General features: G+C 54.8%; 1 protein-coding gene across 4 annotated transcripts in view; it reads right to left on the bottom strand.

Annotated features, from left to right (window-relative positions):
• Nucleotides 1-1,715: 1,715 nt before the first annotated feature.
• NPHP4 (nephrocystin 4) overlaps nucleotides 1,716-26,587 on the bottom strand; it is a 113,900-nt gene continuing 89,028 nt past the window's right edge. For 3 of the 4 annotated variants that reach the window (XM_055306178.1, XM_055306177.1, XM_055306179.1), the window contains 13 exons: nucleotides 23,409-23,586; nucleotides 17,867-17,992; nucleotides 15,124-15,335; nucleotides 11,281-11,507; nucleotides 10,909-11,095; nucleotides 10,022-10,105; nucleotides 6,584-6,740; nucleotides 5,885-5,973; nucleotides 5,264-5,349; nucleotides 4,003-4,174; nucleotides 3,195-3,374; nucleotides 2,822-2,965; nucleotides 1,716-2,279 (listed from right to left, as the gene is read on the bottom strand). In XM_055306178.1, the coding sequence (XP_055162153.1) occupies nucleotides 2,139-2,279; nucleotides 2,822-2,965; nucleotides 3,195-3,374; nucleotides 4,003-4,174; nucleotides 5,264-5,349; nucleotides 5,885-5,973; nucleotides 6,584-6,740; nucleotides 10,022-10,105; nucleotides 10,909-11,095; nucleotides 11,281-11,507; nucleotides 15,124-15,335; nucleotides 17,867-17,992; nucleotides 23,409-23,586 (1,983 nt within the window). In that variant the 3' untranslated portion in view covers nucleotides 1,716-2,138. The remainder of the gene's footprint in view (nucleotides 2,280-2,821; nucleotides 2,966-3,194; nucleotides 3,375-4,002; nucleotides 4,175-5,263; nucleotides 5,350-5,884; nucleotides 5,974-6,583; nucleotides 6,741-10,021; nucleotides 10,106-10,908; nucleotides 11,096-11,280; nucleotides 11,508-15,123; nucleotides 15,336-17,866; nucleotides 17,993-23,408; nucleotides 23,587-26,587) is intronic. The other variant, XM_055306176.1, reaches the window with a different exon arrangement.

Here is a 26,587-nt window from a genome sequence, read left to right as displayed (position 1 = left end):
GCTGAGGTTTTCTACAAGAGGAGGAGAAAGTGGTCCCAATCACCCTCCTCAGTGAGGGAGCAGGAGAGAAATGGAATGTAACAGCTTCATAATCATATCCATAAACATTAAAGTCACCTAGTAGGATAAAACCCCAGCACTCTGCCAGCACATCTCCCTACCTGTCACAGGCAGCAGCAAGTCTGAAGATACTTAATTAGAGCCGTGTGGCCTCGCAGAAACAGCAGAAGACCAATGAAGCAAGGCCAACAGAGCATGCCATCTCCCCCCGTGCACCTTGATGCAAGGGGCAAGAGGAACACAAGGGACGGGATGGACGAGCCACTAGATGGTGGTGGTTGAGTGACAAGACCTTGTGACCCCCACATGGAGCTCAGAGGGTGACACTACATTGGCCTGGAGGGGTCCCCACAGGCTTGCAGCTGGTGCCCTTGTTCTGGCTACCAGTGCTTGGACCAGTATAGGGTGTGGGTCCAACTCTTGCCCTGTGTATGCAGACTCAGAGGCCGCCCTTTAAGAAAATACAAGGTGGGGCCTCCAAACAACAGCAAAGATGAACTTTGGTACATTGTCACATGGCACAAAGACCCATAAATACACGTGAAGAACTTTCCCCAGAATCTCTCCTCCACGCCATTCTGTGGTGCACACCCTGGTGCAGGGCTAGGGACCTGCACACAGGCAGAAGCCATGGGGAACAGGTTGGCTCCAGCACGGATGTACTCTTCAACCCCACCGACAGGACCAAGGTCTAAGTCAGGGGCACCTCTCACCTACATGGCAGCTGGCCACTGGGCTGCCTCACTGCCTCGTTGACCATCTCTCCGGGGTCTGCTCAGTCGTGTCTGAGCACATCCGAGCCCTGGGTCTTGCTCCTAACTGCAGGAAGCCCCCTCAGTTCATGGTGCCAGGGGACACCCCTCCAACCCACCCCAGGCTTGCTTCCACAGCAGTTTCGGCTACTCATCTGCACACTGGGATGGCTGGCCACCACTCTGCTACCTTCTCATCACCCCAGAATTAGGAACAGCCTGGCTCACCGCCCACCAGTGTTCAGGCACCGCGCTCCCTTCTTATCCGAGTCTGCAATGAACTAACAGTGAAGTTTTTGCTGTAAAACCTCACAATACTCTGCCTCTGGGCCACGCTCCATCCTCCATCCCGGTCCTCTGTCTCCAAGAGTGCTACCAGGCCTCTTCTCAGTTTCTCCACCAACAGCTGTGGCCAAGGTTAAACATCCCCCCAAACCTGTTCCCATTTGCTCAGTCGTAATAACACCCTGATATGGCAGTTCCCAGACCTCTTGGAGCTAGGCGCAGCCATGTGACTGGGTTCTGGCCAATGGGATTCTGGTGGACAAACGGCCTCTGCCCAGGGTGTCCCCATCCTAATCTCTGGAAGCTGTGAATGAGTGACAAGGGGACTCTGCAGGTGGGATTAAGGTAAGGACCTTGAGACGGAGCAGTGACCCTGGATTTTCCAGGTGGGACCAATGTAATTACAAGGGTCCTTTTGGGGGAGGGCAGAACCAACGGGAGCCATGACAATAGAGGGCAGGCACCTCACCCGCCTCAGACGGCCCATGCCGAGTCTCCAGGAGGCCACCCCACCGTCCCTCAGCCATGCTGTCCTCCAAGGAAACCCGGGCTTATGCCTGGTTATGTCAGAGCATCTGACAAGGGTGAAAACAACAGAGAATGCTCAAGAAAACCATCAAGAGAGAAAACAGGCAAAAGTTTAGTATTTCATATGTAACTTAAAAAAAGATATGAAAGGACACCAATATAAAATATTGCATAGCAAATAATGTTTGTACAAAATCCAGTAAGAATACATAATTTTATCACTTAAGATGATTCATAAAATATATATTCCTAAAAAGTAAATCAACATGTCATAGACAGTGACAACAGCCAGAGTGCAGCAGAAGAAACGAGCCTCGTACCCTGAGGACGCCCGCGGGGCTCGTGGCACAGCTGGTGACAGCAGCGCTTACTTGGGCAGGAGGACTGGGCAGGGGCACGGCGCGCACACCACCCTCGGCCATGCTCACCAGCAGCCCCAGCAGGTCATCGAGGGGACAAAAGGCTACAGAGCCCCCAGGACAGGAAGCCCCAACAGCACCTCCGGCTGCTCCTTTACTGGTACACGACCTTGACGCAGAACGCTTCTTCATTTTTGTCTTCGTGGTCATTGATGTAAATCAGAATCTCCTCCTCCCCGGGGCTCTGCCGAGGTGCGAACCACAGGCCAATGGTGTAGGTCTCTCCTCCCCCAACCTGGAAGCAAGCATCAGATCCTAGCCCTACTGCAGCCCTGCTCTCCATGCCAGCACGGTCTACACATGCAAACCCAGGCTGACAGAGCAGGGTAAACCGAGGCTCTGGCCCCCATTGCTGCCAGGCACCTGGGGTTCTGAACACAACCTCCCCGCTGCTCTGCCCACGCCCCAGGGGAGATTCACAGCTGAAGAAACACCTTCCAATGACAGACAGACTGCCATCTGCTGTACTGTCGTTAAAATACTTGCAACAGAGAAAAGGCTAACTTGCAGGACACTTGCGAATAAAATCGCTGATAAACTGCAGGGTAAATTGGTCACCAGAAGCCCTGTGACAGTGCCCAGATGTGGGGGCCCTAGCCGCATGGGCAGAACTGCTGAGAGAGGGGTGGCCGCCCCTACTCCCAGTACACCCGGTGCAGATCAGCACTGCCCCCTCCCGGGGCTCTGGAGACCCCTGTGCCTCGGGGCCCCTGGGATATGCCGAGGCTGGGTGCCCCGCATGCAGTGTGCACACCCTGTAAACAGCACTTCCCGCACCTGGAAGGAGTCCTCTCTGAACTGCAGCAGGTCAGGGTGGTCGCTGTACAGGTGATAGGTCCTCTGGGAGGGGTAAGGGTTGGTGTAGGTGATCCGCTTGTTGGCGCCTCTGCCTTTCCCTGCAGCCAGTGTGATCTCGAAAGCCTGTGTGGGCAGGGGTGTCAGCCTTCCTCAGCCTGCTCTGCACGTAGAGCCCAACCTATGTCTCCATAGACATGACAAGACACCCGCCGAGGGGGCTCACTGTACAGGAGCAACCCCCGCCCCCACCCCCAGGCCTTAGACTGCGGAGGAGACTCGGTCACGGGACCAGGAGACAGTGAGGTGACACAACACCCATACCACACACGACCCAGCAGGTTCCCCTCCAGACCTTGGAGATGAGAGGCGGGCGGCAGGAGAGGCACACGAGCCATGAGGCCACCAGCTGGTGGTAGTCCACGTCGACCAGGTTGAGGTGGATGAACCGGCTCCCTGCCCTGCGGGGCCTCACACCGACATGCAGGTCCTGCACCCCATGTGGTGGCAGCACGAACATACCTTTGGGGTCAGTCTTTCAGAACAACAGCAGAGAGGCGGGTCAGGATGCAGTCCCTCATGCTGTGCAGAGGGGTTCCCTGAACACCTGCGGCCAGTGCACGAGAATCCCAAGGGACCCCAGCTATTCAGAGGCAGGGGGCACGTGGCCTGCAGGAAGTCAGAAGGGGACCGAGTGACGATGCCAGGTCTGAAGCCAGATGCAGCCACACAGTCAGGGTTGCAGTGCATCTCAGTCCGCATCACCACCCGCACGGGCAAGTGCCCCTCCATGTGGCAACAGTCCCCTTAGCACCAGAGCTGCCTCAGCAGAGGGAGATCTTAACAGGCTCCAGCTGTAAGCTTCAGCAAGGAGTCTGCATTGCCCTCATTACCCAGACGCATAGTTGTGGCTAAATTAATTCCAAAATTCTATTAATATTTACCTTCCAATAATTCTAAAAGTTGGCCTATAGGGTTTATATGTCACTCATTCCATGATGGCAGATCCAACAAAAGGCAGTTTGAATGAAGACTCTGCCAAGAGTCCTAAAGGAGTTGTGAGCCGATTCTCAGCCCCACACTGGCTGCAGCCAGTCTCCACATCGTCCGTGCCCCAGGTGGGGTGAGGATGGGGAGAGGCCAGAGAACACCCAGCGACCTACCTTCAGCTCCTGAGGGTGTGAGGTGAAAGCCTGCACTCTCCTAACCGTCTGTGTCCCTCGAAGGACAAGGGATAGGCGTGTCCGCTGGCCTGTGACGCAGGAGACGTCCACACGCTGCAAGGAGTGGAGGTAGACCTGCCATATTTGGACGGGTGTCGCCAGCCAACGATCCCTGTGTAGGACAGAAACCGTGATCAATGGTGGTGAGGACAGCAGCACTGACCAGGAAGAGGTCAAGAAGGTGGCCAGGACAACTGGGGCAGGCTGGAGCCCAGCTACCATCATCCCTGCAGCCACCTTCCCCACTCAGAAGGCCCACTGTGACTTTGCACCACAACACCGTGTGTGAGTGGTAATGTGGGCTTCTACCAGCAACAAAACAGTCCCAAACCAGGTGGTCTGGGACAAAGCCTGTGGAAAGCGTGCCGTGGAAGAGTATGTGGGTTCAGAGGCCACCCAGACCTGAGCTCACAGGCCCCTAGCTGCCTGGTGCTGGAGGCCACTGGCCCTTCCCTGGAAATGGGGCTCGATAACCCTGCCCCTCGGGCTTCTCCACACGGCCAGAGACCAGAACCGAGCATGGCTACACCTGCCCCAATCCCAGATGTCCTATTCAGAAGCCCCCAGCCTACCCCAGTTTTAAAAGATCCTCAAGGGGGACACCTGGGTGGCTCAGCAGTTGAGCGTGTGCCTTTGGCTCAGGGAGTGATCCCAGGGTCCTGGGATCAAGTTCCGCATCAGTCTCCCTGCAGGGAGCCTGCTTCTCCCTCTGCCTATGTCTCTGTCCCTCTGTGTATCTCTCATGAATAAATAAATAAAATCTTTAAAAAAAAAAAAAGAAGATCCTCAAGGGACTGGAAGAGGAGACTTCCCAGAACAAGGTAAAGGAACAGGGTTATTTCAACTGAGTGGGAGAAGCAAGAAGGCGATGTGATCACCATCTCAGGCACGGAGGATGAAGACTGCCACCCTCCCTGTCCCCTGGACGGAGCCAGGCACTGCTCTGGGGCAGACGCCACCCCAAGTTCCTTTCCTTGGTGGGCTCTCCATGCCTCTGCCAGCCGCCGGGCCACTCTGATCCGATGGCGTCCTTTGTGAGGCCCCTGCCAGCCGTGGAGTCTCACCTCCCGTGGCTGAAGGCCCCACCACGATGTGCCCCATCAGGAACTCAGCATGAGCCCGGGCGGCCCCTGGGATACTGTGGCTGCCTCCCAGTCCCGCCCACCCTCCAGACCTCCCGGGTTTGGGCTCACGGACTCACGCGTAAACGGCGACAAAGAAGTCTCTGCTCTCTGGGCTTGGACCGCTGGCCACCTTCAGGAACACGTCCCGAGGCTCCCTGGGGCCCTGGTGGACATGGACGCCCTGAGAACACCACCTGCCTCCCCCCCAAGCCCCTGGCAGGTGAAAGCGGGCAGGAACCAGCTCCCTCCCTCCCAACAGGTGTTGCATTTTCAGTATTAGGCAGAATTCGTTTTTTCCTTCACTGCAAAAAAGAAAATCATTAACTTCTTGATTTCATATTGAGTTCAATAATTATATTCTGCAGGAGATTTTATCCAGTTTCCTAACCAGTCATAACATAATTATTGCCTTTATTCTTTACACAATGGCAATTAATAAGTGGCTTAATTACCACTCACTTTATTCACTTTGCTTCATGCCTTTTTTTTTTTTTTCATTTGAATTCAGGTAATCCAAGAACTGATCTGCCAGCAGAAAAGATGAAAACTCATGCATAAAGCTCCCACAAGGATGTCAAAATAGCCCCTTAGCACCTTAGAAAGACATCACTTAACTCAAAAGCTGCAGTGAAGAGGCCTCAGGAGGCCAGGGGCTCAGATGACCAGGCACTGGCTGGGAGACGCTCGGCAGAACTTACCACATTCTGGGTCTCGCAGATGACGTTGGGGTCGCTACATCGGACATGGACTGGGGGCTCCTCACCAGGTCTTCCCACAGGAGCACCTGCTGCAGGGAATATCATAGCAAACGTCTTCTGGACAGGCCCGGGCCACGTGATGTTGCTGTCGGGGGCAGGCCTGGCCCATCACAGGTACCCCACAGACACCAGAAGACCCATCACAGGTACCCCACAGACACCAGAAGACAGCAATGCCACCCTTCCTACTGTCCCGCCCACGTGGGCACTGGCACTCCTGCCCTAAGCCACACCCGCAGGCACTTATCCGAAGAGAGTGACCAAAAGTAAAGAGGGGGGGGCGGCTATGATGCAGGGTGCCAGACACGGGGACGCTGCTGCACTCTAAAGCACCAGACCAGAAGCAGACAAGTGATGCGGCAGCAGAAGGCGCGAGCGCACTCCAGGCACAGCCCTCGGGGCCGTGGGCTTTAGGAAGTGGGATTAGCCAGCCAAGGGCATACCCTCGCATCTCAGAGGACGCGAAAAGGTCGCCATTTCAAACCATAAGGGCGGGTGGCAGACTTTACAGATGGGTCACAGGTTGGAATAAGAGCATCACAGGAGAATGTGATGATGCCACTTGTCACCATGAGGGAAAAACCTTTAGCCATCTGTGGAACCTGCAAAATGCCAGCCACAGGGACAGATGGGACCTGCCTGGAAGCGTGTGCCAGGGAGGCAGGCGGATGGCCTTCTTCAGGAAGGTGAGCTCTGGGTGGTAGAAGCGGAAAACCTGGTCCACCACATGGGGCTGGGTCTCCACGGTTAGGCAAAGCACGGCGATGGGCTTACCGCCACTACCCCGGAACAAGACCTGCCAGGAGAGCAGAGGTTGCCAGCATCAGGGCTGGCACGTGGACTCATGAAGAGCTGCCTGCAGCAGGCCAGCATCCACAGGGCCCAGTCCCCCCCCCCCACCCCACCGTGAGGTGGGAAGCACAGGTGTTGTCAGAAACGGCGGGCTGAATCTGCAGCAGCAGGTCCTCACAGAGGGGATGGCACCCAGCACAGGGACTGCATGTGGACATGTTCCCGTGACACACATGCCTCAAATGTGTCAGCCCTCAAATTGACAGCCCCAATGTCAAATACTCCTTCAGCCACCGACCCATCTCCCAACATGCCTGCCATGTGCAAGCTGGGAAGCTGCCCAGAGGGTCTGACGTTAACCTCTCCAAGTCCTCATGGGTGGTAGTGGAGCACAAGCTCTTTAATTCTGAACCTAAACAAGAAAGGCTAGAGATACAAACTTCCTTTCTAAAAAAAAAAAGTTACTGGGACACCTGAGTGGCTCAGTCAGTTAAGCATCCAACTCTTGGTTTCAGCTCAGGGTCATGAGATGGAGCCCCACGGCGGGCTCTGCACTCAGCAAGGAGTCTGCTTGAGATTCTCTCTGTCCCTGCAGCCCTCCCAAGTGCATGCACATGCATGCTCTCTCTCTCCTCCGCCCCTTTCTCTCTCTCTCTCTCTCTCTCAAAAATAAAAAAATCCTTTTAAAAGAAAAAAGAAAGAGAGAAAGGGAAAGAATGGGTATCTCCATCTGGCCCTGAGCCCTCCAGGCCCTGCATGAGGCCAGACATGCAGCCTGACACCCAAGGCAACCTTCCCACAGCAACAGAACCCGGTCCTCAAACCTTCCACACGGGAAAGACGTTCTTCTGCTCTGGTACGTTTTATTGTGAAATCTTTCAGATAGACATATGTAAAAAGCTCTATGTGTAAGAGCATGTTTAAGTCATAAATCATAACAGGACAGCCAGCAGGAGCCCAAATCCCCACTTGGGATGAACCCACCATCCACACTGTTGAGCTCTGGGTGCCCCACCAGCCCCCACCAAGGAAGCCACCCTTCCAGATTCTGTGGGCCTGGTCCCATCTTTTCTTGGCAGTCTTCCCACCTTTGGATTTCACGCAATGTCACACTTCACCTGAAAGGTCTTCCCCCATCACATGTGCTCCCTTGGCTGGGAGAGAAGCTCCCACAAACACACCCACCACCCCATCATCTGTGCCTTGACACTGGCCACATTTGCACCACTACTCTGAGACTTCGGGTCTAACAGGAGCACGTGTGTGTTCAGCTGCTGTGCCCACTGCAGACCAGGCTTCTGCCCCACCCCACCCACCTGCTCTCACGGCTGGGCACCCCCTCAGTCCACATGTCTGCTCCCCCTGGCCACTCCTGGAAGTGCAGGGAAGAGCCAGGCTTGGGAGGACAGGGACTCTCTGGTCAGCCTCACCCAGTGACCCGCCCCGGTCCAGCAGTCCCTCCCACAGTGGGCTTGGGTCCAGGGGCCTATTTCCCACACTGCAGACCCAGCACCGACAGGTGACACCCTCCTTGAGATGGAGTCTTGGGCTCAACCAAGTCCTCTAGCACAAGAAGGGGCAGACAGCCACTTCCTGACATTTCCACCACCTTAAAAGCTTGGGAGTGCTGGTTTTACCCTTCCAGTGACCTGGTTAGCACGTTAGCAGTTAACCTAGGTATCAGTGTCAGAGAGCGGGCAGGTCTAGCGTCCAATGCCTGTCACAGGAGAAGCAGCAAACATGAAACCACGTGTTCATAATGAGACTCCAAAAACATGACATCCTCTGGAGGTTGCTAGGGTATAGTCTATATAGTCTATCTTGAAAACTGATAAATAAAATCAAAGAATCCAACATTGTGATGCCTGGGTGGCTCCGTGGTTGAGCATCTGCCTTTCGCTCAGGTCGTGATCCCAGTCCCAGGATCAAGTTCCACATTGGGCTCCCTGAAAGGATCCTGCTTCTCCCTCTGCCTATGTCTCTGCCTCTCTCTGTGTCTCTCATGAATAAATAAAATCTTAAAAAAAAAAAAAAAGAATCCAACATCTATCCTGACTTTCTGATATAACGTATATTTCAGGGCAACCAAACTGCTGGTGGGGAAATTCTCGTTCATTGCCAAATCACAGTTAACAAGTACAGAAAGAATGAAAATAGTTGAATGTCCCCATTTCCCAGGGTGAAAATGAGCACAGGCAATGAACCCGAGGTGGACCACAGACACGGGGCGCCAGGGTCAGTGGACCCCAACTCACACACACCAAACATGAGAAGTGAGCAGTGGGGACACCAGGAGATTCAGAAGGCCTGCTGCTGACCAGGGCAGGGACAGTGGCATGTACTAGGCTGAAAGTCCTCATCAGCCAGGGACACATCCCGGGGTCATTATGGGTGAACTCATGAACTCTCTGGGGTTTGCCTTCAGACTCCAGATCCATATATGGCAAATGTACCAGGCTCTCAGATTCCACTGATAGCCCTACATAGAGAGCGGACCTATTCCTTGACCAAGGCAAAGCTGTGCCTCTACAATAAGTGAAATACAGCAGGTTCCACTAGAGATGGGGCTGTGGGCACAAGCTGACACCACGGTGATGTGGGAACACAGGCCTGCAATTGGGAGCCATTTCTTATCTAGGACCCACTAATAAAACCCATTCTCGGGGGGCAGGGACAAGGCAAAGTCTTGTTGCTTTTGTTTTTACTTTCAAACTACTTCACAAAGGCATTTGTCTACCTAAAAAAGAGCTTCAGAAATTCCTAAAAACAAGTGTCCTAAGCTCTCCCTCAGGATATCCTAAAGGCAGGCTGCAGGTGTGTGTGCAAACACGCCCTCCCTCCCAGGAGGTAATGAAGGTTTCCAGAAGTAACTGCACGCCACTCCCCCTGGTGCTATGGGATGTGGGATGTGGTGGACGAGGGTCAGAGGGCTAGTCTAGCCCCGTGTGTGGTGGCCACGTGCTGGGACAGCTGTCCTCCCAGGGCCATGGGGCAGGCACACAGACCACCAAAGGCTACAAGGTGGCCAGTGGCTGGGGAGAGGCTTCCATGCCAGACACCCACCCAGAGGCCATAACAGCATCGCCTGAAGCAGTCACTGCCCTATCAGGACATGAAAAGTCCACCTTACCCTGGTAGGAGGTGCAATAAAGGACAGAGGGTCAGGTCCTAGGGGCCTGAGGAACAACAGAAGGCAGGAATGCTTCACCGGGTCTGCTCAGAGGACACCTGGCTCTCAGGCAAAACCCCAGGAATGTCTGGGATCAGAGATCTCCTACCCCTTACCTTAGCATGCTTAGTGGGCATTGCACTGGATTTCTGGGGCAATCCGGTATCCGTGTCCTTCTCAGATCTGAGCTCAGCAGAGGGCTGTGAGAAACCAATTGGTCATGAGATGGGAGTCCGAGGGTGATGGCCACTACCTGCAGGACTTCTCTTTGTAGGAACAGCTGCCACCAGGGCAGAGGGCTCCTGTGCGCTGTCTCATGGGTTCTCACTGGGTGGCTGTCTGGGTGACCACTGTCATGAACCAGACTCACTGCCCCAAAGAGGGAACAGGGGTGGCCATGAACTATGAAGGCTCACCGGACATGTAACTGGTTCTGCCTGAAGTCAAAGACCTGACGTCTTCACTGTCTTTACGATCTCTTATTCCAAAAGTGCATCTAAAGAGCCTGTTCAGGATTCTGTGTGTCTCTGAGAGCTCCTCAAGCCCATTTAAGTGACGACCATCCTACAGAACTGACCCCAAAAGCTCAGGATGAAATGCATGCCCTGCACCCTTACCCACCCATCCCACCAGTCACACGGGCATGTACCACTCACACCCATCACTGGAAACCTCCACTCCTGCATTTCCAGCAGAGGAGCAAATGCTACAGAAGACGTGGGCACACAGCATTAACTAGTGAACACAAAATGCAGCAAAGTTTCAACCCATCATCTCTTCTAAGGTAAGGGAGAGGTCCTATACCCAGAGCACTCAGAGGGGACAGTCCAGCCTTTCCTGAAGCCCAATGCATAGGGGCTGGGAGAGCAGGTGACCTCCTGAAGGCTAACGGGTCTGAGCAGCACAGGGGGACACATGGAAATGCCCCACTATTATTTAGCCAAGTGGGATTTGCCCACGTGCCTGACAAGTCCATCTGACATTGGAAGAATGGCCTCCCCACCTGTGCCAGGGCCAGTTGCCCTACAGAGAAGGTCTGGTATTTGAAGGGGATGTGGGCGGTCTCTCGTGGGCGCAGGAAGATCTGCGGGGCAAGGCTGCCCCTCAGATGGAACATGTCCTCCTCCACCGGCGTGTGCAGCTTGGCCGCGTCTTTGAAGTATCTCCACTCCTGACTGTCCTGGATGATGCTAGATGGCAGGGGAGACACAGCACTCTCAGTGAGTCCTCTGCCCGCCCACTCAGAGCTGGCACCTAGGACCAGGGGCGAAAGCCAGGACCAGTGGGACCCCTTGAGGGATGAGAGCAGCCCGGCTTTCAGGGAGAACCTGTAGACACCCCCAGGGACCCTGGCAGGGCTGCCACTCAAGCCTACCTGAGCTCAGGATTGTCCACCTCAATGGTCACTGTGTGCTGTGTGTTGTGGGGGTTCCTAAGGGCAAACTCGAAGAACTCGGCAGTGCCCAGTGTGACGTGGATTGTGTGCATCGTGGTGATGGCCAGGCTCAGTGCACTGGTGATGCTCTCTGCCTTCGTACGCTCCCGATAGGCAGCAATGACCTGCAGGTCGCGTGCGTGCTGTGCGCGGATATTCTGCTGAATCTGTGGGACACAAATGCCAAACCAGGCCACCATCCTGGGGCTGGCTCTCCTTCTCGAGGGCTGTTTGGCCACCTCCCCCACTCCCACGCTGAATACCAAATTTCTTCTGGAATCACCACCTCCTCCTTCCCCAGACACCCGGGCTGGATGGGACTGGCCCATCCTCAGGTCCAGAGGACAGTAAACGGGTCTACACGGCACTCCTGGCTCCAATCAGCCCTGCAGTGGTCTCCCCTGTAGAAGGCGGCATCTGCCCTGCAGGCTCCCAAGAGACTACAACCACCCATGAGGCCACCTCTTCCCATGGCCTCATGGCTGGCATCGGCATGATGGGGAATTAGAAGCAAAGGTTTCTAACAAAAGGGGGGAAAATTACCTCAAAGCTACTAAGACTTGTTATGTGCTCATTGGCCAGGTCCCCAGTGTGGCGCCGGGAGCCCTGTCTGTGAGCAGGCGCCTGTGTAACCTGAGCCAGGCCACGGTCCAGACAGCTGGCACGCTGCCTTAGGGGGCTCAGCCACAGCTCAGCCTGCGGTCCTTCATCCACCTCCTTCCTCCATGCCCTGATTCACTGGGCTTGGCCAACACAAAGTGTTCTAGAGGCTGGAGACTGGCTTAGGTTTCCTGTGTGACTTACACTGAAAGGTGAGGTCCTTGGAGGCTGCCCTGATCTAGGACCTAGGAGGGGATGCCCCATGCCGGGGAATGAGCCAGGCCCCATGCTAAGACCCTCTGAACCCTGAGGAGGCCCAGACATCAGCAGGCAGAGGACGCCTGAATGTCTCTGGACTTCAACTCAAGAAGTAAGGATCCAATATGGTTTCTGACTTAAATCACTTTGGATATTGACTTCCAACATCCAAAACTTTGGCCTTCCCCTATCAAGAGAGTTGAGGCCAAGTCTTTAATTTCTCCCTGGGGATTTGAAAACGGGATGGTATTTGTGCTTATATTTGAGGCCTCCCCACACAGACAGAGATGATTAGAGCTTCTTGATGGAGTGCGGGTCACTCCCAGTTTACCATGGACCAGGTGGTGAAAAGCCTCAGGGAGAGTCAACATGATCCTGGGGGTTGTGAGGGGGAGACTCCTTGCCTGTCCTGTGTCCTGCCACACCACAGAGGAGGCTGTCGGGAAGCCTGGCACCCCACAGGACATGGGGTGACTTCTCCGATATGAACCAGCCAGACATAGCCCTCCCCTCTCTCAACCCTTCCTTTTGGGATCCACCTGCCTGGAACACCGGGTGTTTGCACTGCTCCTCACCAGTGGTGGGGTTATTGGGAAGGATCCTGCCTGTGGAGGCGGCCCACAGCCATATGGTGTCACCCAGGCAGCTTGGGTCTGGCATTTGCTCTAGACTCAGTGTGACAAGCACCTCGACAGATAGGAGCCAAGTCTCCACGATCTGCTTTACCCATCACTAGAGTCATCAGTGACTGAGGTGACACTTGGGTCTCTCTGCCATGCTCCTAATTTCTCAATCAATTCAAAAGGCAGGCAGGCAAAGGGTGAGACAGTTATTGGAATCCTCAGGTCCCAACAGGCAGCAGAGCCCAGTGACCAGAGCAGTGAGACTGGTGAGCCTTTTGCTGGGATTTCTGGAAATAAAGCTCTGTCTTCTGTGGCACCTGGCATGGAATGACGTGAAGTGGGGTTAGTGCTACTAAAAGAGACAACCTGGGGGCTGCAGGAAGTGGGCAAGTGGCAGAGGTAGGGGGATGACCCCAGGGGCCTGAAGCAGGGCCCCAGCCCTGCCTGCTCAGTATCAGGCTCGGAGTGCTAGGGCACCTGCTCCAACATGGAATGGCTGGTCCAGAGCCCAGGCCCAGGCCCTGGGGACCCTGTGGCTGTACAGACCTGAGTGCATGGGGCTTTGTCCCTGCAACCTCAGAGGACCCCCTCCCCGCCGGACAGGGAGATGTCCTACCAGCCCTCTCCCAAAGCTGGGCGTGGGGGGCAGGGTCCACAGAGAGGGTGCCCAACACACAGTCTCCCTATGGCTGAGGCTCTGCTGGCATAGGGGCTGACGCTGACCACAGCAGAAGGTGGGACCTGCCACCATCCCGAGCACCAGACACAGAAAGCCTAGCCACCCTCATGAGGACACTGGGACTGCCGCAAGCATATGTTGAGCCCGACTCTGCTCCACCACTTCCCCGAGAAGCCCCCAGATCATCACCACCCCTCGAGCTGTTCCCTACTGCTGGGGGAGTGAGCCATGCACAGCGCTCTTCTCTGTCTTCTGATGAGCAGCCCCCAGGGCCCGAGACCACCAGACTGCACCAGCATGTCAGGGGCCAAGGACCGGCCAGAGGCTGAGCACCACTTCCAGCTCCCGGAGGGCCAACTGACCACGTAAATTCCCAAACTCTCCTGAAGGCTGAGAGAGCTCTAGGTGCGGAGAAACCACCATCTCCTCCATAAAAACGAGTCACTTTCACCTTAAATTCTCCAGGCCGCTGACCCAGAATATCATGAGAATTTAGTGGAACTTTTCCTTGTATTTAGAAATCCAATTACTTCCCAATTCACTGCTGTCATCAGAATGAGGGCTGCGAGCTGCAGAATCTCTACCAGGACCCATCAACAGGAGGAAGCCCACCAAAGTAAGAATCGTCAGGACACCAGCACCAAACTCATCAAGGACTGGCAGGGTGCTGGGCCCACCACCCTCCAAGGCGGGGCTGCTGGGGAGCCCGGGGGTGGGGGTGGGGGGCCAGCATTGCCTAGGGGTCTCTGGGGCCACTAGCCCCAGGGGCCTCACCCTCAGCAGCTGCCTGGCTCTCTTTGAGGAGCACCTGACAGCAGGGAGCCTCCCCAGCTGCTGTGAGCACGAAGGGCCGAGCAGGTTTTGCCTCTATTCAGATATCTGCCTGCTCTAATGTAAAGTGTGATCCTCACCCGTGTGGCTTCTTGATTCCATGAACCCATCAGGTACAACCACCCTCTCCTCCCACATCTAAGCTGTAAATATGGTAGGGTCTTCTTTAGTTTTTTAGCCAAAAATGGGAATTTTTCCAGTCAGAATGGTTACTTGATTTGCACTGATAATTCATGATACGGAAGGCATTCACAGCACTGACCCCAAACCTGGGGGACCCTCAGAATCCCCTGCTGAGCTTTCTTAATAGCCCAGGTAAAGACCCAGGTGCAGCAAACTGGACACAGAATTCCCTGGGGTAGAGCCAAGAATCGGCTTTTGTAAAAACTCTCCAGACTTGAAAACGTTGCTTGGGGGATGCGTGGGTGGCTCAGTGGTTGAGCACCTGCCTTCAGCTCAGGGTGTAATCCTGGAGTCCCAGGATCAATTCCCACATTAGGCTCCCTGCATGGAGCCTGCTTCTCTCTCTGCCTATGTCTCTGCCTCTCTCTCCCTCTCTCTCTCTCTCTCTCTGTCTCATGAATACATAGTCTTTAAAAAAAAAAAAAAAAGGAAAACCTCCCTTGGTGGCTGAGAGGGTCCGTTTCCCATACATTCCACAAGTAGGATTTGGGAGAGAGAGAGCGAGCCACAGGGGAGGAGAAGAGAGAGGACAGGCTGCTTTCATTCACAATGACTGTGGCTCTGCACGGGGACACCCGGGGGCAGGGGGGAGGCGGATGGAGCCCTCACCAACATGCTGGCCCCCCAGCAGCTGAGCTCTCCTCTGGACTCTTGAAGGCGCACGGACCTCATCCGCTCCAGCTTGCGCCTGCGGACGGCATCCCCCTCACGGCAAGCACCTTGGGGCCCCTTGCTCCCATGTTGCATGTGGGTGAACAGCATGGCAGCCAGCTCACGGTCCACATCAGCCAGCTTCTGTGCTTGGACAACATTTTTTACTGCTAGAAGGTTCAAAGAGAGAACAAGAGGTTAAGGCAGAGTCTATATTCTTTAAACAGACCTGGCAACAAGCTTCCAGCCACCTCACCCAGGGAGGGAGCTCAGCAGGCAGCCTGCCCTTTCCTGCACCTTCTAAGATGTTGATAAAGATGGTAATCCTATAACCTGGTCTATACAGTGTCCCCCCCTTTACCAGCCTTTCAAATAAAAGGATTCTGATCCTTAGAGACAAATTCATACACCATTGGATAACTTTCCAGAGGAAAAAAAAGTCAGTGTTCTAGAAGCTGGTGCTTTCTGGATTCCCAAGGGCCTTGCCACCCTGACCCAGGACCACTAGCCCTGTCACCCTCACCCAGGACCACCGACCGTGCTCACAAAAGCCCCCACCAGCAAGAGCCTCCTGACACAGGCACCACTGAGCAATCAGGCCCACGGCCCCACCAGGTCCTCAGACGCACTCGTGTGCTCAGGTCAGGAGTCAGGGGCTCTGATGAGCTGCTCACTTGGCCTGAAGCCCCCTGAGCGGCTCAGGGGGGTGGGGTCCAGACTAGGCCTGGCTCCCAAGCTCATGCCCCTGACTCTGCCACCAGCTGCCTCTAGACAGCCTGGCCCCCGGGCACTGACTCCTCTGGGAGACTATGCTCAAATCCTGGACACACACAAAAGCCATGTGGGCAAACAGAAGCTGAAGCAGGCCAGACACCAGCAGGCAGAGGAGCTGCATTTTCTTCAGGTGATGAAACCACACACGGCACATGGCCATGTCACAAGCTGACACACGAGATTCACAGACCACCACTCAAGCCAGTGCAGGCAGGCAGAAGGTGCACCCCAACTTAGCACTGGCCCTTCCTGACCCTGAGGTACCAGCAGTGCCTACAGGAAATGGGTTGCCGTTCTGAATCTGCCAAGGGGTTGCACATGGTCACCGCATCTCCAGCCTCCTACTGAAGGCTCCATGTGGTGGTAAAGCAGTCCTTCCCCCGGGCTCGCCCACCTCGTCCTCTGTCACATGGAACAACAAGTGCTATTTCCATGTTCCTCACCACCATTTTAAAGCTGTTCAACTGCTTTTCAGATGCCATGAGTCAGTTTAGACAAGTAAAATGCCACCCCAAAAAGACTGTTTTCACATCTCAGGTGCAAGCATGCTGGGTGGGCAACCCCACCTAGGCTGGGTTTGAGAGGCCTGGGGGAAGGGGCCAGGGCAGGAGACAAGCAAGGCTAGGGGTAAGCCAATGAGCTCACACGTCAGACTGCATCACTCTGCTCCAACAAAATCAGAAATGAAATCTCCACACTGCTCAGAGCCTGGAAGCATATTCTAAAACTCTGTACAACTTCCTACTTGCCAAGCCTGCCCTGTGGGGGAAGACAGGCTCTCTGATGGAGCACCCCAGCCTCTGTCTTTGACCAAACAGGAAGAGAGGAACCAATGACTCCAGAGACTCAATTCTCTCAACAAACCCTCACAGGTTACAGCACCCTGCATTTCGGGCAGAGCCCCTGACCTGCTGGGCCCTGAGGCCGTGGCTTTCACAAATACTCCCTGCCTGTTCTTGGGACAGCCAGGGATGGATGGGCCCTGGCCCCAAAGTGGGAAATCCAGATTCTCACCCAAGTTCACCTCCCTCTGCCACACAATTAGGCAAGTCACCTGACCGTCTCTGCCTTGGTTTCCTTAACACTAAACAGGAGAACAGACTCTCAGCCTGCCGGGATCATGGACCTTAGGCCCATCTGAGCATCTGAGCCTCCAGGGCCATCTCCCAGAAGAACATTTGAGCACCCACAAAGTCTGGGCTGAGTTTCAGAGAACTCTCATGGGGTCCTGGAGGCCTCACGGCTCTCACCAGCCACATCCAGGGGCCTCCCTCCCTGGGCACAGGTTCAAGGACAACAGTATCCGAGGACCATCAACACAGGAAGTTCGAGGTAGCTGCAGATCCACATGAGATGGCCTGCAACATGGTGACACTACCCAAAAGACCCAAAGGGCACACCCCACTTTGCATCCTACCTACAACTACTTTGGGTCATTTAATGGGATGTAAATCTTTGGATGCCCCCTGCTGTGAACATTCTCCAAGCCCAGGCCTATATCTCTCAGGCTCCATGACTGGTTTACTCCTCCTCACCCCAACATAGGGACTTCAAATCGGTTTTTAAAAACCAGTGTTTGTTCATCCTAACCTTTTCTTCATTATTTGCTCCCCTGCAGATGGGCAGCTAACCAAAAACCGATCCCCTAGTAGGATTATTGTCAGCCTGTGAAACAGCCCAGACAGCTTCCACAGAGCCCGCTCTGGAGTGTCCCAGGTGTGACGCACATGCTTAACCCACCCAGCCCAAGGGGCCACTGAGGCAGGGCGCTGAGCTGGACACAACAGCCCCCACTCCTGCCCCCAGATCACACGTGTACCTGCATGCACACAGACACACACGCAGCCTTCCACCTCTTACTCTACCCCACCCCCATGTCAATCACAGCTACACATGACCCACCTATCCCAACCCGCTCCCCACTCACATCTCGGACCCCCGCGCGAGATGAGACTGCCTCCCTCGAAGTGTCTGGCTCCATCATTCGAAATGACCCGTGACCTGGAAGGTGGCAATGAGCTGGAATCTCTCACTCTCTGCTCACACACATGACCTAAATTAAAAACATCCCAGTATAAGGTATTAACACCAAAAAGAAGTGTGATGGGACACATCCATGTCCCCTGGAGGGAGTTCTGGGTTTCAAAGGGCCTGTCCATACCCCCTGGCCTGCTAACACTCCAAAACTGCACTCTGGTTCTGAGTCTGCTTGGCAGTTGAGAGGTGACGGGCAGGCGGGTCCTCTCGTACATGGGCAGTGGTGTCTGCTTTCCCACGGGGGTTAAGGCTGCAGGTACTCAGGACACTTTCTCACACACACTCACTTCCTGAGCGGCCTAGCAGCCCTGCGACGTGGGACGGCTCACACATTCCCACGCCAGCCTTTCCAATGTCACCCTGCTCGTGGAAGGCCCTTGGGCATGTCCGCAAATGTCTGACTTTAAACACACTTGAAGGTAAAAGAGCCTCTGCAAGCTAGAATCTTCAGGAGCTGTTTTCACACAGAAGCCTTGGAGAGAAGCATGCAGCCTAGAGGGCTGAGTGCAAGTCCAGAGGCAGAGCACACAGCACACCTGCCCCGGCTGAACGGGAAGCAGTGTCCCACTAACCAGCCAACATGTGCAAGGCTCAGGGGAAAAGAACTTTGCCTGAAGAAATGCTTCTCCTGGGAGGACAGAATCATACCCTCGGGACCCGTGACCTCTCTGTGTGGACATGACTCCCAAGAGTGCAGCTGAAGTCAGATTCCAAAATGAACCCAAGTTCCAAACACAAATGCTCATGCTGTGGGCTTCCATGATTCCAGCAGGATGGTGGTGATCTTTCTGGGAGCTATTAGAACAGGTACCCCTTCCCCTGGGTGCTTGTCTCCCGCCTCTCTGCATCTCCTCCCACCCCGCCTCCACTCTGCCCTGCTCAGCTTCATCCGCCTCTGCCTCTGTCCTGTGGGACAGTCTGGGTGCAGGAGCAAGCCCCCCATCACAGCTGTGGGCTGGTCCTCAGCAGTGGTGACCAATGTGACCTTTTCATGTCCAGCTGCCTAGCAGAAATGTCTTCCTCCTGACTGGTTCTGAGCTGAGCTGGGGAAGGGAATGCCTATCCTGCCAGGGAGGTCTCTGCCCTGATGCCAATGGGGGCCGCCCCTGCAGACCCCAGGGAATGGCAGCTGGAGACCCCCAAGACATGGGTGTGACAGCTGACCGTCCCTCGGCATTGGGGAAAATGCTGGATTCAAAAATGAGAGACTGACACCACCTCTGGCCAAACCAAGAAGTGATTTACTTTGCATGGTTTAAAGCCTGGCCACAAACAGGTGAGCAGAGTCCTCCCCTAGGGACTTCCATCCTCATCATTTTCAAACTCCCTTGGTCATCTTGAGCATTTTCTGAGCTTCTCAAATCAGGCTGGCCTTCCCCCAGCCTTCCTGCAACAAGAGCCGCTCCTGGTTATCTGCCCTTCTGCCTGCCAAATGGTGTTCACAGCTCAGCCAGTAGCCCTGGCAAGCGCCGGCGCATCAGCTGTCATCCACGCTCCCCGTCAGGAAGACCACTGTTGAGGGCCTTCCCTGACACAGCACCATACTCGGGCATGGGGAAGCATGGAGCCCAAACACCCACCCACCACAGGCAGAGAAGTCGGCTCCAAAGCCCAGGTTCGCCATGAGACTCCAGATGGCAGGCCTGTCTCCTCTGCAGTGGGTTCCTCACCTGCCTGGCCACTGTGGCCAGTGACCATCCTACCTGGGGTCTCTGCCTAGGGTAACCTCAGTGCCAGCCTGGTCTCCTGCTCTTCTGCCCCTACCTGGACATCAGCTCTATATGTGCAGCATACACTTGGACCTGCAGGCCCAGACTTCCGGGCAGACACCCTGTTGGCCAGTCCCACCCCTCCCTCTAGCCCTGTGTCTTGAGAACAAGCTTCTTGAGCCCAGATGTTCTCAGCCTCTGCTCTGTTGAGAAGCATGGAACACTTCTCCACAGGGGTCTGCCTGCCACCCACCCACAGCTGCTTCTCTGCTCTTCCCCTGCAGATGCAGGGGCTGCGGTGTCTTCTGCCAAACACGGTCATCTCATCTCCCAAGGGGATATTTACCCTCAACACAGCTCAGCATCATAAGGTAATAAAGCTCGTCCCCAAGAGTCGAGCCTGGTGTTAACACCCCTTCACTGGGATCAGCTGCTCACGCCTCGGGGCCTGCTTTGTCACCTGAAGTCCAAGAGGAGCAGAATTCGAGGCAAGACAGGCTCTCATACTTGCTCATCCACCCATTCATGAACCTCTCATCACCAGGCCAGGTCACTGTGGCTGCTGCTGGGTGAGCATCACAACAGGAACCAGGATGTCCCTGAGAAAGCCCCCAGGTCCCTAGGGGGACAGACAAGCCAGTAGGTGGACGGGCAGGGACAGAGAGCCTGGCTAAGTGGGCAGGAGACAGCCAGCTAGTGCCAGGGCCCAAGTCCCAGCACTGACACTACTTGCCCTGGTCCCACCCTGATTTCCAGGTGAGAGGGGAACAAAGCACCATCTGGCCCCAGCTGCGCTCAGTTCCTGCCGCGAGCTCAGAGACAGTTCCTGCTCCTGGCTCTCAGCTGCTTCTTCCCAGTTAGGGCAAACAGGGCCTGCAAGCTCTCCATCCCACCCTGAGGACTGGCTCCATCTGTCACCTGGCAGGGGGCACATACCACCTCCACTCACTGTTGGGGACAGAGGATTCATGCCACACCTTCGGGAACCTGGGGACCCTCCGTAGCCTTCCCTGAAGCACAGGCAGGGAGGCCTTCACCATGTCAAGCTGAAATGCACACGGCCTACCCTTAGCAGGCAACAGCTCCAGGGGGAGGGACAGGAACCAGGGAAATGGCTGCAGGTCCAGATCTGGTACAGACAGGTGCACTGTCAGGGCACACAACCGGGGTGCATGGCCGGCATTGTCAGAGCCCAGGCTCTCAGGACTCACGGCTGTCATTGCAGCATGTGGGACCAGCAGGACCATGTAGTCCCCTCCAGACAGACAAGGGTCATCCCTGAGTGTCACAGTTTCCTCTAACAGTATTTGCACTCAGAGCGTGGGTTCGTGTGGAAGGCTGCACAATAAGCTAGATCAGGGCAACATACACATGCTTACTCTGGGCCTGGATGTGGTGAAGGCGCTCACTTCTTCAGGGCACCATCTGCAATATGAAGTTGCTATGGGCTTTCTTACCCTTCCATGACACCGAGGTTAAGCTGGGGACCCACACATTTGCTGTGGGAGCAGAGACTCCCTCCAGATGAGCAGGGTTCCTGACTCAGCTGTGCAGCTACCTTCATTCCACGGTGGCAGCAGAGCACATCACCCCGTCTGACCCCAAACCCAGGCTCCCTGTCCACACCACCCAGCTCTCCTTCAACCCTGAGAATATGGAGCCAGGGGTCAGGGCAGCCCCTTGCTCCCCTGAGGAGCCCTGGAAGGGCTGCAGATACAAGTGACAATAGCTCCCCGATGAACCACAGCCACACCGGGATCCTGGGGACAGAAAAGCACCAGAGACACTGCAGACAAGGCTGCAGGGACCATCGCGGAACCTAGAAGCCACCAGGCACAAGCACCCCGCCCCCACTTCCCATGGCAAATTCATGGGAGATCTGGGCTCAGAGAGGGCACCTCATTCTGCAGCCTCACACTCGACAGCATACACTGGGAGTGCAGAGCCATGGAGCGCCGTCCAAGGCAAGGCCACACCAGGCCCATGATGCTGGCCTGACCCTGCTTCTGTCCCCTGAAGCTCACACAGCCTCATCCAATATGCAGGCCTGCACCTGCTGCTTGGTGCTAAACACCCAGTTTTAAAAAAGAAATACAAGACACAATGCCCCCCTCCCTTTTTTTTTTCAAAAAATGCAAAATTTACAGAGGAAACCAGACCATGGCTGTATGGACAGTGAGCTGCTCGGGCTCGTCCTTTGTCAATCCCCCTCCGCATTGGCGCCTCTGGGCGGGTGTCTCCCGACTCTCCCCCGTGCGCTATCGCTCCCTTGCAGGCAAAGTATGGAAATGACAGTTTAAGATAACGTATAATAGAGCTAATCTTTCTTCTGAAGATAAGATTTAAAGCCCGGAGTCACTGCACATTTGTGGGCTGTGAATAAATATAAAAATAACCAATGCAATCTCAGAAGCAGAACGCTTCTTGCAGCTCCCTCACTCATAGGAGCTTCTGAATGATGTCTGCTTCTCACATACGGCTCCTTTTTTTCTCCAGAACCTAATTGAGTTTTGCTGTTTCCATATTGTCTGTTTTCAAGGCGGCCTCCTCGGATCTTACAATTGTCAACAAGCAGGCAGAAACCTCCAGCCTAACCTAACGAGTATGCACGCCTCCTGCTGCTGCGGCCGCCCCAGCCTGCCCGCCTCCAAGCTGCCCGCACGAGTGCATGTGGCCCATGGGGCTCCAGGCTTTAAAGCCAGCCTGGGCTTTGAGGAATGGAAAATTCCCCCATAAACCATGAGAGGTTTGAGTCTCATCTAGACAGACATGGCTCCAGAAACCTCAAATGGCTGGTTTCGTCATGCTTTCCATTTCACCCCGAAAAACCTCAATCCTTCCATAGTCTCCTCAAGAGAGACTGAGTTGGCTTGTCCCCTGGCCCCACAGGGGCTCACTCCAGGCCCCTACCCAGTGGGGAGCACAGGCAGACATCTCAGGCCCCATATCCCCTGTCGATCAGGACCTCCGTGGAGCCCCCGGAATGGCCAGCCAACTCCACTGTAGCCACAGCCAGCCCCATACCCTGCCCCAGGCATGTGAACAACAGCGCACAGGGCTGCACTCAGCGTCTGAAGAGTGACCCTCAGACATCATTATATGTATGGTCAGAGTATAGGCTCTAAAGAAGTGTGTTTCTCTGTTCCCTTATGCCCAAGCTGCATCGAAGTTGAGAAACATTTTGCTTTCCTGTCCTATGATGATAAGTAGGCTCATAATCTAGATGAAAATCTCTCCTGGAACCAGTCATTTTATCTGAGGATTTTCATAGAGATGTCACATAGACAGCACCAAGAAACAAAATGTGGACAAGACTGAGATGACTAATGATCCCAAGTCCTGATCAGAAACCAAGAACACCAAACAACTGGTGCCAAGTCAGGCTCAGGGGTCAAGGACAGACCTAGTGGTCAAAGACAGGTCCAGTAGTCAAGGACAGATGCTCAGTGGTCAAGGACAGGTGCTCATGGTCAAGGACAGATGCTCAGTGGTCAAGGGCAGGCCGAGTAGTCAAGGACAGATGTTCAGTGGCCAAGGACAGATGCCATATGGTCAAGGACAGATGCTCAGTAGTCAAACAGTAAGAGTTTTTCTGAATTCCTGTTGATCATATGATGCCCACAATAGGATCACTGCCCTGAGGGAGCTCATGCACCAACTGGGAAAATGAGGGGCCACCCAGGAGGCAGCATAAGACCAGGTAAAGCTGCCAGGGACTCTTACCCACGTTGGCCAACGTCAGGTGCAGCCAGCCCTTTACCACTGTGTAGACACCGATGGGCTTGACACAGCCAAATCTGGTCACATCTCCACTCACCACCACATCCTGTTCATATTCAGTCGCCACGACCTCAAGCTCATGCAGGACCTGCACAGCCGGCCGTCCTTGGCGGAGGAGATGCTGCAGAGGAAAAGGCACCAGTCAGAGGGTAGTCGAGGTAGAGCCCATCTTCTACTGAAAACTGACACTCTTGATATTGGGTCTTTCCCACAAATTCTTCAATTAAGTGCACCCCAATTCACCCCATGGATGTACAAACAGGCCTGGCAGTCACCCTCCTGGAACCCCTTCTATGGGGAGAACAATGGGAAACGAGCAATAGAAGAAGGCTGGGAATGCTGAGCAGACCCCATCTCTCGGTCAGTGAGAGCTTCAAGAAGGAGGTATGAACCAGGCCGGGGATGCTAAGGGCACACTAGGCCCAGGGTACAGAGCAGACCCCCCACACCCGGGGCCAGGAGCATCAGGCTTCAACATGGCTGAAAGACAGGTGAGGCCTGGTTGTGGAGGTCCACACGAGGCCCAGGTTGGTCAGAGCCGGCAAGAGCAGATCCAGGACAGGCCTCCCAAACCCAGTGCTTTCTGCTAATCCAGTTCACCCCTCAGTGCCCTGCCTGAGCCTAAGTCATAGTGAGGCCGGCAATGGCCTCTTCCTGGGAGGCCTTGGGAAAGTCACCTGACCTTTCAACTAGTGCTTCCCACTCACAAATGGGCATGTGGAGGTCAGACAAGCATCCCAGCTTCTGGAATTCTTGCACTTCTACTACAGCAAACATGCCTAGCTCTGGGAGTGGAAGTGCCCCAAATGACCCCTCTGTAGTGGCTCTGGCAGCCTTCTGGTTGCTTCAGGAGGATGAGGACCTGGCCGGACTCCCCAACCACGCACCCGCCTACTCTGCGTGCCAAACCTCCCACACAGGCACACCTCTGACTCAGAACCACACTTCTGACGAGTTCTCATCTGGGGAGGGCAGAGAGTGATGGTAATAAGCACAAGCTTCCAAGTCAGAACTGGGCTAAAAGGCTGGGTCTGCTGTGGTCTGCGTGACCGTGGGCCTGTTTCTCAGCAGCACATGAAGACAGTGCAGTACGACTGGGCTGAGGACACCGTCCACGAAGTTCAAGAGCAATCAGATGCCGTGGCAACTGTCACTATTGTCCTAACAACACCCTTGTAGCCTTGGGGATGAGCTGAAGATTGGGCAAAATGTACGTCCAGATGTTCACTGCAACATTGCTCGCGGGGAAAAAAAAATCACTCAGTGCCCAGCAACGAGAGCAAGTGAGACGAGTCCTGGTGTATCCATACCTTCCAGAAAATGTGCCTACCCAAGGCACACAGCTAGCTCAACACCTGGAGTTAACAGGCGGTTCTCTCTTCTTACCTCATCTCCCATCTCTTCTATATAAATTATTAAGGTAAAGACCTTATTTTTAAAAAGTAAAATTTAATTTTAGTTTATCCAAGTTAAGTGTCAATAATCACAACAGCAGGGATCCCTGGGTGGCGCAGCGGTTTGGCGCCTGCCTTTGGCCCAGGGCGCGATCCTGGAGACCCGGGATCGAATCCCACATCGGGCTCCCAGTGCATGGAGCCTGCTTCTCCCTCTGCCTGTGTCTCTGCCTCTCTCTCTTTCTCTCTCTGTGACTATCATAAATAAATAAAAATTTAAAAAAAATTATAAAAAAAAAAATCACAACAGCATTTGTTTCAGGGGCTCTTTGTGGAGGACAATCTAGAGTAATGTCATCTCCAGGGACACCGGGCTCCGCAAGGGATGAGGCAGGAGCCACAGTGGGTCCCAAGGTCACATGGGCTCCTCTCTGCCCCTGCAGTGCCCTTCCTCCCCCCACTCCTACCTCCTTCCCTCCACTCCCACTTCCCCCTACTCCCTCCTCCCTCTATCCCTCCCCATCACTCCTCCCCCATTCCTTCATCCACCTGCCCTCCTCCCTCCATCACTCCTCCCTCTATCCCTCCACTCCCTCCCCTCATTCCATCCTCCCTCCATTCACCCTCCCTCTTCCCTCCATCTCTCCTCCATCCATCCCTCCTCCTCCCTCTATCTCTCATCCCTCCTCCTCCACTCCCTCCTCCTTCCATCCCTCCTCTCTTTATCCTTCCACTCTCTCCTCCCATTTTTTCCTCCCTCCATCCCTCCTTCCTCTATCCTTCCTCTCCCTCCTCCCTCTTTTCTCTCCTCCCTCACTCCCTCCTCCCTCCATTCCTCACCCTTCCCCCCCCATCCCCTCAATGCTCCTTCCATTTGCTCATTCCCAGCTACACAGCACCATGCCCACTGTGGGGGTCATGACTGCACTGAAGATGAAGAGCAGTCCCATTCCTACCCTCTAGAACTTTCACCAGCCAGCATCAGAGACAGACAAGCAATGGCCACGATGACCCCCTGGGGTTGCACGGTGACCCAGAAAGGCCCAAGGGACCAGGGTAAGGAATGAGAACATCAGCCAATATCTGCTGGGTGCTCACCATGGGGAACCCCTGCCCTCACTCCTCCTGCTCCCCTGGGGGCATCACTCCTGAGGGGTAGACACTGAATCGGGTGGAGGAGGGATGGTACAATCCAGGTTAGCCCTCAGAGGGAAGAGGGGAAGCTGTGTCCTCTCCCACCTCCGTCCCACAGCCGGGACACCGTGTCCCCAGTCCCTAGCCCAGGAGCTGCTGTGTAATTACACTGACCCTCTGGGTAGAAGCCCCAGGAAGAATCTTAAATTAACATATGGATTTAGGTTTTAGTGTAGGAGGAAGATGGAAAGCACAATTAGAGAAAGAATTAGATTCTAATTACAATTAGAAAAGCAGAGTTGAAATAACAGATAGCAGGCACCAGGTGATCTCTGCACACCCAATCGATGACTCATCCTACCCTCTGTGGGCCAAGCCCCTGCTCTCACTGGTGGGGAGCAGAGGCAGAAGGAGATTGCACCTGTGGTCAGTCTGTAGGAGGAGCTGATGACTGAGGGATAATCTCGCATTACACAGCTGAGACTCTGGGAAAATCTTTTCCTTTGGGGAAGGACGGACTTTATGAACAAAGACGTCAGATGACAGCCCACACTAGACGAGAACCAGCAACTGAGCAGACCCCCCACCCAGGAG

This window comes from Nyctereutes procyonoides, unplaced genomic scaffold, assembly GCF_905146905.1.
Source record: "Nyctereutes procyonoides isolate TBG_1078 unplaced genomic scaffold, NYPRO_anot_genome, whole genome shotgun sequence".
Taxonomy (NCBI): domain Eukaryota; kingdom Metazoa; phylum Chordata; class Mammalia; order Carnivora; family Canidae; genus Nyctereutes; species Nyctereutes procyonoides.
This window is presented reverse-complemented; position numbering and strand designations above follow the sequence as displayed.